Source organism: Lipotes vexillifer, unplaced genomic scaffold (genome assembly GCF_000442215.2).
Source record: "Lipotes vexillifer unplaced genomic scaffold, Lipotes_vexillifer_v1.1 scaffold40, whole genome shotgun sequence".
Lineage (NCBI taxonomy): Eukaryota > Metazoa > Chordata > Mammalia > Artiodactyla > Lipotidae > Lipotes > Lipotes vexillifer.
This window is the reverse complement of record NW_006771578.1, coordinates 5,419,061-5,429,400: the sequence shown is the minus strand read 5'-3', so window position 1 is coordinate 5,429,400 and position 10,340 is coordinate 5,419,061. Positions and strand designations below refer to the sequence as shown.

At 47.3% G+C, this 10,340-nt stretch overlaps 1 protein-coding gene across 1 annotated transcript in view; it reads right to left on the bottom strand.

Moving 5' to 3' along the window:
* Positions 1-386: 386 nt before the first annotated feature.
* The window catches only part of NMNAT3 (nicotinamide nucleotide adenylyltransferase 3), a 66,636-nt gene continuing 56,682 nt past the window's right edge, over positions 387-10,340 (bottom strand). Inside the window, exons 3-4 of the mRNA XM_007446974.1 lie at positions 6,912-6,994; positions 387-730 (exon numbers count right to left, since the gene is read on the bottom strand). Of these exons, the coding sequence (XP_007447036.1) occupies positions 387-730; positions 6,912-6,994 (427 nt within the window). The remainder of the gene's footprint in view (positions 731-6,911; positions 6,995-10,340) is intronic.

Genomic DNA, 10,340 nt, shown 5'->3' with positions numbered 1-10,340 from the left:
TAAAACACGCTTTGTGGGCAATTCTGATCTGACCCTCAGGGGCCCCCTGCCATGTGCAGAACTGCCTTCAGTGCCCAGTCATAACTACCATTTACAAAATAAGAAGGCCTCTTCATCCAGAGGTTCTGAGAGCTTCTGTCTAAACCTAATGACCTGCCACACCACTTTAACTTCTGTGATAAATGTCCATCCTTGTGATGCAAACATTTGCTCCTCCCCGAAGAAGGTATCTCTTCCTGGGACAGAAGATGCCTCACAAACAAAATCATTGTTGAAACGAACCAAATGAAACATGGAAAAACTCTGGAAAACAAAGACTGTAAGCGCCCTGTCCTCAGGACGAGACCAGTGGAGGAGGAGGTGGCCCTCCCCAGCTTGGCTACCCTTCATTCCTCTCCGGGGCTGGCGTAGAGGTCGTGCTCCTTGATGTAGGCGATGACGGCATCGGGGAGCAGGTATTTCACGCTCTGCCCTTGGCCCAGGGCCCGCCTGATGTATGTGGCACTGATCTCGTTCTGCACTGGCTCCCTGGCCAGGTGGATGTTGTCCTGGTACCTTCGCAGGATGGGCGAGCCCAAGATGTACCCCTTTGGGTCGTGCCCTGCCCGGTCCACGCACACCAAGCCAAACTTCTCCACTATTTCCTGGATGTGCGTGTCTTTCCAGAGGTTGGGGGTCTGGAAGGTCTTCAGGACATCTGCCCCGCAGAGGAGCTTCAGCTCAGGCACAGCTGGAAAAACAAGGGTGGATCCCAAGAAAGTTACAGAAGGGTCATGGCCAGGAACGATAACATCATATTCTGTTTGAAATTTTCCAAAAATGCTTTTCTTGGAATGTATGGGGAACTCAACATCTCCGTGTTCATGACTTAAAAAGAAAAAGCACGTAAATGAATCTGAAGCTACGTCAGGGACATACAATTGTAAGTAATACTTTAATCAATAAATCTTTTAACATTGGCAAAGTGCCAAGTAATACAAAATGGGTTTTTTTTTTTTTTTTTTTTTTTTTTTTTTTTTTTTTTCCCCAGTGTTATACCACAAGGCTGTCTGTGGTTGCCGGACCCCATAGCAGAGTCCAAAGGCGGCTGTGCTGTACCTAGAACCCCGTCTTCTGATAGAAGGTGAGGTTCTTAAAGCCCTAGGACTAACAAGTCACTGCCTTTCTCAAAATCTATTTCAGCCCTAACACCTGGTATTTTTATAAGTACAATCTCATCCTAAAGGTTAATTATAAAGGATCTGTGGGTAACTAAAAGGTCTCTAAGACCCCAGCTGGTGACCTTTTCATCTGTTTTCAGTAAAACAAAGCTCTAGAACAACTGATCAACGTGGCTAATCCTTTGGCATTTGTGCTACTAGAGAATGATGATTATGATGATTAAAGAATACTTAACATGTATTGGTTGTTTACTGTGGGCACTATTGCTAAGCGCTTTATGTGTTTAATCTCATTTGAGCCTCAGAACAGCCTCAGAAGGTAGGTGTTATTGTTGTGCCCACTATGCGGAGGGGGAAACTGAGGCACAGAGAGGCGCATGACTCATTTAAGCAGAGGAGTCAGGATTTAAATGCACACAGCCAGCCTCCAGCTGGGGCATTTGAAACCGCTGGGCTCTGCCTCCGCCTGCTGGCAGGAATTGTACATGCATCACCCTGCGTGGATATTCCTGGCACCATTCCTGTTCAGGCCCCCTTTGAATGGGCTAATCGGAAAAGGAAAAACCAAGTCCATGCTAGAAGCAACCAGCAGGACCTCTAGTCCTTCTGGAAGCCAGTTCTAGCTTCAGTGAACGGCAAAGGCTGGGCTTCTAGGGCACGGGCATTTCTCAGTCACCCTGAAATCTCAGCTGGGAGGGGCTTCAGGGATACCAGCTGCTGGGGAAAACCTGATGTAAATGGTCGGTTTAGTCTCCTCTATTGTGAAACCTTCGAAGGGATCTGGACGTGGACCAGAGAGATGAGTTTACAAATGAGCACCAGACCAGCCGTGCACTGCAAAGTGAGAAACTAGAGATGTCATGGACAGGTCAGAGTTCCGGCCTCAGTCGGGCACTGGCTGCTGTGGGGCTGGAGCTGAGATCCTTCTCTGGGCCTCAGTTTCCCATCCGTGAAATGGTGGCACTGGACTTGTTTACTCATTTTAAAGCAGCAGATGTAATTATAGAAAACACACTTCAAACACTCTAGCAGCATAACTAGGACTCTAGTGCCAGACTTCTTAAGATTCAATTCCTGGCTCTGCCGTTTGACAGCTGTGTGACCTCAAGTTTAAAATGGGGATATTAACAGTACTTATCTCATAGGATTATCTTAGAATTGAATGAGCTTATAAATGTAAAGCACTTAGAACAGTGCTTGGAACAGAGTAAGTGTGACATACGTTAACTGCTGTCCGTCCGTCCGTCCATCCATCCATCTTTACCTAGTTATCCACCAATCCATTCATCAGCACATCCATTCAGCACTTATGGAATATCTCCTAAGTACCTGGCCTTTTAAAATCAATAAAACTGCATTTAAAAATTATTCAATAACTTAGACCTTTATCACTCATTTGGGCTGGTCCCATTGCTTACAACATGTATGTGGATCCAAACTACTCTGCACCTGTGAGATTTTACTCTAATTTCTTATTTATTTGACCATTGTAATGTAGCAAGAGACCACTGTTTGACCCTTCAAGCAACTGGGTTGCTGTTATGTGGTCTTCCTATGGGGGAGGTTAAATGATGTGCACTGAATTCCTGGGTCTTCTGGGGTCTGAGGCACACCACCCTGTTGCCACAGGTCAGGGATTCCTCTCCTCTGGATTTTTGTGGGAACGATTTCCACATATCCACTTCGATATTAGATATTGTTTGAATTCATTAACAATGACAGTGTGGAATATGATTCACTCTGAGCCCTTGCCCAGAAGAGACAAGTACCCACACCTGCCCCGTCCCCCAAGTCAAAGGCATGTCTCAGATCCCAACTCTGGGCAGTCCTGTCATCAGGCCCCCCGGAGGCATTCACATCTCCCTTTCAAATCCATTCACAGCACACTCTTACAAAAACTGCAGACCGAGTGACTCTGACTGTCTAAGTCCAAAGTCTGTTAAGTCTGAGGTTTTGAATAAATACTGCCAATTTGATTTGTCCTAACAGTGATATAGTGACATAAATAGATGTCCGTGGGCATTTTGGGGCAGTGTGCTTTTTGAATGGCCACAGGCTTTGGAAAGTTGCCCACACTCTTGGACATCAAAAGCACCAACCCTGAGGCCAGTCAGCCCTGGGTTCTAATTTCAGATCTGCGAGGACCCTGGGATAGTTATAGCTGGTGGGCCTGTTTCCTCAGCTGCAGTAGGGATAATAAAGCCTCCTTTGGGAGTCATGGAAGTTGAGTGATGGAGGGAATGCAATGGAAATCTCCTGCTTAGTGCAGGCACCGAGGGTGGCGTCTGGAGCATAGGACTTCTGGGTCTAGACAGGACAACCCAAGATGAAGCCAGGTATTGGCAACTGAAGGGTGGCACCCAAATTAACCTTGGAAGAGTCAGTGTGAAATGGAACCAGATGAAGCGTCTGCTCTGGTTGCATGAAAGGAGAATGGGGCTGAGCTGTGCTCGGGCCCCATCAGCCAAGGCAGGGACCACATTCACAAGCGACAGAGGCGGCCTGTTAAAGGACTGAGGCATCATCCACCCCAAAGCCTGACACCCAAGCAGCCCGGGACAAGGCAATTCACACGCCTCTGGGGGAGTCCAAGGAGGACTGCAAATCACAGGAGTGATGGGCAAGGCAGGGCTCCGGCAGCCAGAAAATGCTGAGCTCAGCCCCAGAGGAGAACAACGCATGACAAAATACACGGCACACAAAATAGTCCTTTAAAAACATGTCACTAGTAACATACAAGCGACCTCATCAAAAGCCAAACTTACGGTGAGAAAAAATCACCTGCCTTTTAAAAATTGCTCTAGTTCTTTTTTTCTGATGACAAACATGAAATCTATGTCAATTATGGGACGTATGGAAAATACATAAGTACTTAAAGTAGAAAATAGCAGCAACAATAATTCTTTCTACAAAAGACTCAATATTTTGGTGTATTTTTTCAGTCTTTTCTATTTAAACATGCAAATCGATGTGAAAGTATATTTACATATTTTTATATACTTGAGATTACACAGTATTGTATCCTGATTTTTTCCCATTCACCTCCTAAGTGTTTCTCCATATCATGAAAACCTTTTGTGTGGATTCTTCATCCTATATATACAGAGCATCCTATATACATCCTATATATATATATGTATACATCCTATATATACAGTGTAATTTACTTATACATTCCCTTACATTTAAACAGTAAGGTTGCTTTTATTTTGTGCCATTATAAAAATTGCCACGATAAACATCCTTCTGCCTGTCTTCATCCCAATTTCTAATTATCTCCTCAGCCAGATTCCTAGAAGGGGAACGTATCAAGCAAAGGGCACACACATTTTTAAGGCCCCTGCTATATTTTGGTAAATTGAAAAGCTCACTTTTCATTCAATGCAAACTTCCTTTATTTTATTTTATTTTTTGCGATACGTGGGCCTCTTACTGTTGTGGCCTCTCCCGTTGTGCAGCACAGGCCGCGGACGCGTAGGCTCAGCGGCCACGGCTCACGGGCCTAGCCGCTCCACGGCATGTGGAATCTTCCCGGACTGGGGCACGAACCTGTGTCCTCTGCATCGGCAGGCGGACCCCCAACAACTGCGCCACCAGGGAAGCCCCAAACTTCCTTTTTTAACAGTTACTTTGGAAGAGAACAAGATGAGTAGGATTTAGGGTTTGAACAGAGAGAAAGGGGATAAGGAACAAACCCCCAGTATCATAGGGCCAAACAGAGCAGACTAGTAGCCCCCTGGAAAGATAAATCCAAAAAGAATGCAGGGTGAGCTTTGGGGGAGGGAAGGACTGGTTTCACCACAGGGAAGTGGGTTCCAATCTGGGCCTCACAGGACAGACAGTTTTTCAACAGGGGAGCCAAGAAGGGAAGGGGGAGGCGGGGCACACCAGGCAGAGACAGGGATTCTGGAAGCATCTGCAGAGAGGTGAGAAGCTGGGAGCCTAAGCATGGCCTTCCTCCTACCTCACTGGAAGCTACTCCCTTCACTGTGGGCTCCAGCATCCTGAATGGCATGGAGTGCCCAGCACTTCCTGCCTGTGTGCCTTACTCAGCTGCCCCTCTGTCCCCGAAATATCCCCAGCCCCAGATAACCTGCTGATTCTATGAGTCATGGTGCAGGCGTCACCTCCTCCAGTCCCCCTAACCCATGTCTGGACTCACTGCCATTCACAGCCTGTCTCCAGCTCAGGGCAGGGGCTGGGCACTGGTCTCTGCTCTCAGCCAGCATCTCTAGAACCCTATTAGGAGTGACTGCTGAGCCAGAGGTGATTCAGAAAGAAGGCGGAGGGCTGAGAGTGCACACTGTGTGCTGTGCTCGGGACTGGGGGACAGATGAGGTGCCCATGCTGGCAATGGAGGGGGGCAGACAGGGAGACCATGGGCGTGTAATAAACATTGTAAAAGCTGATCATATAGGAGAATCTGTAGCTCCTTCTTTCTTGGACTCCCACTCTAGTGCACAGTTCCCCAGCGTGCCTATTACATATCCAGAGTCCCAGGCCCCATTCCCCCTCAGCAGGTCTGAGGCGTGGCCTGGGAATTAGCATTTCTAACAAGCCTCACAGGTGATTCTGCTGTGAGTGAGCCTCTGGCCAGCATTCAGGAACTGCAGGAAACCTTTAGGGCATTTTCAAGTCCTTTAAATTAATTGATTAATTAATTATAAACATATATATATATTCTTTTTCAGATTTTTTTCCATTATAGGTTATTACAAGATATTCAGTATAATTCCCTGTGCTATGCAGTAGGTCCTTGTTGTTTACCTATTTTATATATATAGTAGTGTGTATACGTTAATCCCAAACTCCTAATGTATCCCCACCCACCCTTCAAGTCCTTTTAGAAGAGTGTTTCCTGGTCTGTGTTCTGGGGAGCACTGGTTCTAAGAAACACTAATATGCATTAAAAAGAGCTCCATGATTAAAAAGTGCTAAGCGCGGCTGCGAGCCTCTTCCCTTTCTTTCAGAGTCACAACGCACATGAACATAGTAAAGGCTCTGAAAAGTCCTGCAGTAAAGACACCACTTTAAGTTTGCTTAACTGTGACATTCTGGAGCCCTTCTAATAGGGAAATAGTGTCCCACCAACTAAAGTTGGGAGAGCCGCTGGAGTGTTGGCCCAGTGGGACCAGCGATTCCCTGCTCATGGCACATCCTGCCCCCCCCCCATCAATGTTGCTGCTGCTTATGTGCCTGAGGGGCTATGCATTTGACCCCCGGTAGCAGGGCTGCCATGGGAGGTACTCTGAAATGACAGCTGACAAGATTCCATCAAACATCAGGAGTTGACAACAGGGTAGAAACCCAGGGCTACAAATTAAAAGGATAATCCAAATCGACTTTACATGCCTTAAAAATAGGTTTCCTCTTCCATGTAAAACACTGAGTAACACTGCTATAAAGTATTAGTTTAAGGGATATAATGGCACATTTTGTTTTCAAAGAGGCTAAGGCTTTCAAATGCAGCCCAGCAGCACCTGGAAGTTTATCTCTGTGTAGCCCTGACTGTAATCCAGGTCACAAGCGCAGGTCACAAGTGTAGGTAAACTCCTTTGGGGCAGAAAATCCCAATTTAGCGTAACAATTTACAAGGGATGGTGGCAGATTGGTTAGTTTGACCTTTCAACGTGGGAAGTGTCACCCCTAGCAGGCTTCGAAAACTCTCACCTGTGCCCAGGGGGCTGTGACTCCCGTTGGCCCGAAGCCCTGACATCTCACCCTCCCACAGAGGAGAGGGTCAGCACCCACCTGCGGGGGCTGGAGAGTCAACCTTGCCTTGGTCCAGGCCTTCCTTCCAGGGCAGAGATCTGAGCAGTTCGCTGTGATGATGCCTGTGTTGTAAGCATATGGGTTCAGGGGGCATCCATGTGGCCTACAGTCCCCCCAAACCACCCAGGGGGAGTCTCTGATTTAAGTCTCAACCTGCTTTTGTCCATTTTAGGTAGCTCATTCCATAAATATTTGCTGAAGGCCTACTATGTGCCTGGCCCTGTGCCAGGTGATGCGTCTGGGTCCTCACAGACCCCCGCGTCCAAGGCAGCTCACTGCCTTCTGTGAGCCCCGACTGAAAGGAGGAAATGAGCAGATTTCTACGCTTAGTATTTTCTTTCAATACCTCACTTTTTACAAAAAAAACTGAATAGGGATTATGGACCTGGGCTATTAGAATCAGACCTGAGTTCAAAATACAAATTTTCAGTTGTAAAGCTGGGATAATACACCTACTTTTTAGACTTTTGTGAAGGTAAATGAGCTAACACACAGCAAGCACTGGCACAGTGCGTGGCCCACAGCTGCCTCTCAAGATAGAGGCTCTCTCGGATCAGGAGCTAGTACTTTAGAATTTGACAGGGTGATGCTCAGAGCCTGGCTTGGAGCCAGACTGCCTGGGTTGAATCCCAGCTCCCCCCCCGGCCGGCGGTGGGACCCCGGGTGGGCGGTTTCCAGTCTCGGCACCTGCGAAATGAGGAATGATGACAGTGCCGGCTTCCCAGGGATGGTTAGGAAGATGAAAGGAGTTATACATGCAAAGCCCGCCAAGTGGTGTGCAGCACAGAGCGAATCTCATTACGTGTTAGCAGTTCAGATATGATTAGACTTACACCCATATGGCAGGCCCGGCCCTTTAAGCAATCTATCTTCTGCAAATCAAGAGATACCTGTGCCGCCTTCTTTTTAACAGAGCACAGGTAATCACCATGTCTTGTATCAATTTGATCTTCCATCTTCCACCTCCCGTGTTAACTAGAGCTGTGTTTGGGAAGGAGAAGTGCCTGGTGGGAGAAGCATGTGTTTGTAGCCAGGGTGGCTGGGTTCAAGTTTAGCCTCTCCTGCTTGTGCGAGCCTGGGTGAGTCACACACACCCTCAGGGCCTCACTGACCTCTGTCAATCGGTCAGGAAAGTTAATGCCGCCCTTGTCTACCCAGAGTATCACAAGAGCATGAAGGCCAAAGGCTTCTCCCCGGCTGGGGAAGTGGCTGATGCTGATTATTTGGAGCAGGTGCAGTGTAGAGGTTAAGTTCTAGAATGAGATTGCCTGGGTGGGAATACTGGTTCCAACTAGGAGCTGTGGAATCTTGGTGGGTGCCTTAAGCAATCTGCCTCCACTCTCCTCATCTGTAGAATGGCAGACAATGACAGAACCTGCCCCAGAGAGCTGTTGTGAGGATGAATTAAGGAGCTTAGCACAGCGCATCCACAGAAAAGTGCCCAATCAACGTTAGCTGTTATTAGTCTCCTTACTCTCAGTCTGTCTTCCCCGCCAGATTGTGAACAAGGAGCTCATTTAATTCATCCTTATATTCTTGGTACCTAGGGAACTGCTTAGTAAAGTCAGCTGAATTCACGAAGGATGGAAGGGGGATAAATACATACATTTAGTTCAGGTCCAGAGTCCCTCCTGATGGTCTCAGAGACTCAGCTGAGCCTTCTCAGGGCCTCGCTGGACTCGTCTGTGTTTCCATTACTGTCTTATTGCTTTGGTTTTAGAAAGCTTTACCTCTGAAGATTCACTTCCGGGTTAGTCTGGAATCTCGCATCAGACTGAAATAGGTTTGGGTCTCACCTCCACTTTCTCGCTGTAGGACTTTGAGTATGTTGCTGACCCTTTCAGAACCTCTGTTTCCTCATCTGTGAAATGAGGCCAAACTCACCTACTTCTCAGAGTTGCTGAGCTGACTAGATATTATATACCTGGCACACATAGTAGGTGATCAATGAAAGCTGGTATTATTTAATTTTACTTCCCTTGACGCTCCTGGTTCAAGTTGGCCCTACTTTGAATATCAGCTGGAGCTCTGAACTCTGGTGTGCAAATGATCATCTTTAACGCCAAATGCATCGTCCTCACAGACCTCCACTCTGCCTTTGTTGGGTGGGAGGTCGTTGCTGCCTCTTGTTGCCTGCCTGAGGGGTACCCTGGTGTGCCCAGCCTTGGGCCTGACGACTGCCCCTGGCAGCACGTTCTCTGTGTCCTCAGCAGCCCCCGGTCTCCCAACAATACCCGATCAGAAGGTCATTGTGGCAGAAGCAGAGTCAGCCACATCGTGGTCCCACCCGTAGATCACTGGTTTTGAAGATGGCCATAAGCATGGCTTCAGAGTTCAACAGACTAGGGCTCCACCACTTGCTTATTTGTTGTGCGACTGTGGTTAACTTAGCCTCTCTGAACCTCAGTTTACTCATCTGTAAAATGAGGACGACATAAGAGCATGTTTGCCAAGGGGCACGTGACCGAGGCCCTCCCCCAGCATGGGGAAAGGGTAAGTGAAATCAGTTATCAAGTGCCCTAAAAGCATGAAAGCTGGCCCAGATTTTTGAAAAAATTAGAGTAAAAATAAAAAACCTAATAAGGAGAAAAAGAATACTCATAAGCCCTACAGTGAATTGACTTCATAGTGACATATGTCACTGTCACCATGATGTAGATTCACTGCTGCGTCCACCAAGAGGATACTAAATGGAGCAAAGGGTGGGGTGGATTTCTACAATGCTTCTAGAATCACCTAACTTTACAATTTTAACCAGATTTTCAATCTTAAAAAAAAATGCTTTTGGTAATTTTAGGAAAACATTAGTAATTAAACAAATTTTCTAATGAAGCCCACCCCAGATACTGACAAAAAGTCTCAATCAGCTATCTGATAAAACAGTGTTGACTATTATCAGTGGATTCTTAACCTTGGCTGCACGAAATAAATCATTTGGGGACCTTTAAAAGTACCCATGCCTAGACCCTGCCCCAGAAAAATCAAAGTCTCAGGTAGGGGAGGGTGAGCATTTAGAAATAGCTTCCCAGGTGATTCCTACAGCCAGGATTGAGACCCCTGGTTTGGACTCATTCCGGTACTAATCATAAGCATGATTCACACACTTGGTGACTGAGGCTGTGGATCTCAACCCTGGCCACACATTAGAATCACCAGGGAGCTCTTAAAAATCCTAAGGCCCGGGCTTCCCTGGTGGCGCAGTGGTTGGGAGTCTGCCTGCCGATGCAGGGGACGTGGGTTCGTGCCCCGGTCCGGGAGGATCCCGCATGCTGTGGAGCGGCCTGGCCCGTGGGCCATGGCCGCTGATCCTGCGCGTCGGGAGCCTGTGCTCTGCAACGGGAGAGGCCGCAGCAGTGAGAGGCCCTCGTACCGCAAAAAAAAAAAAAAAAAAAAAAAAAAAAAACAAAG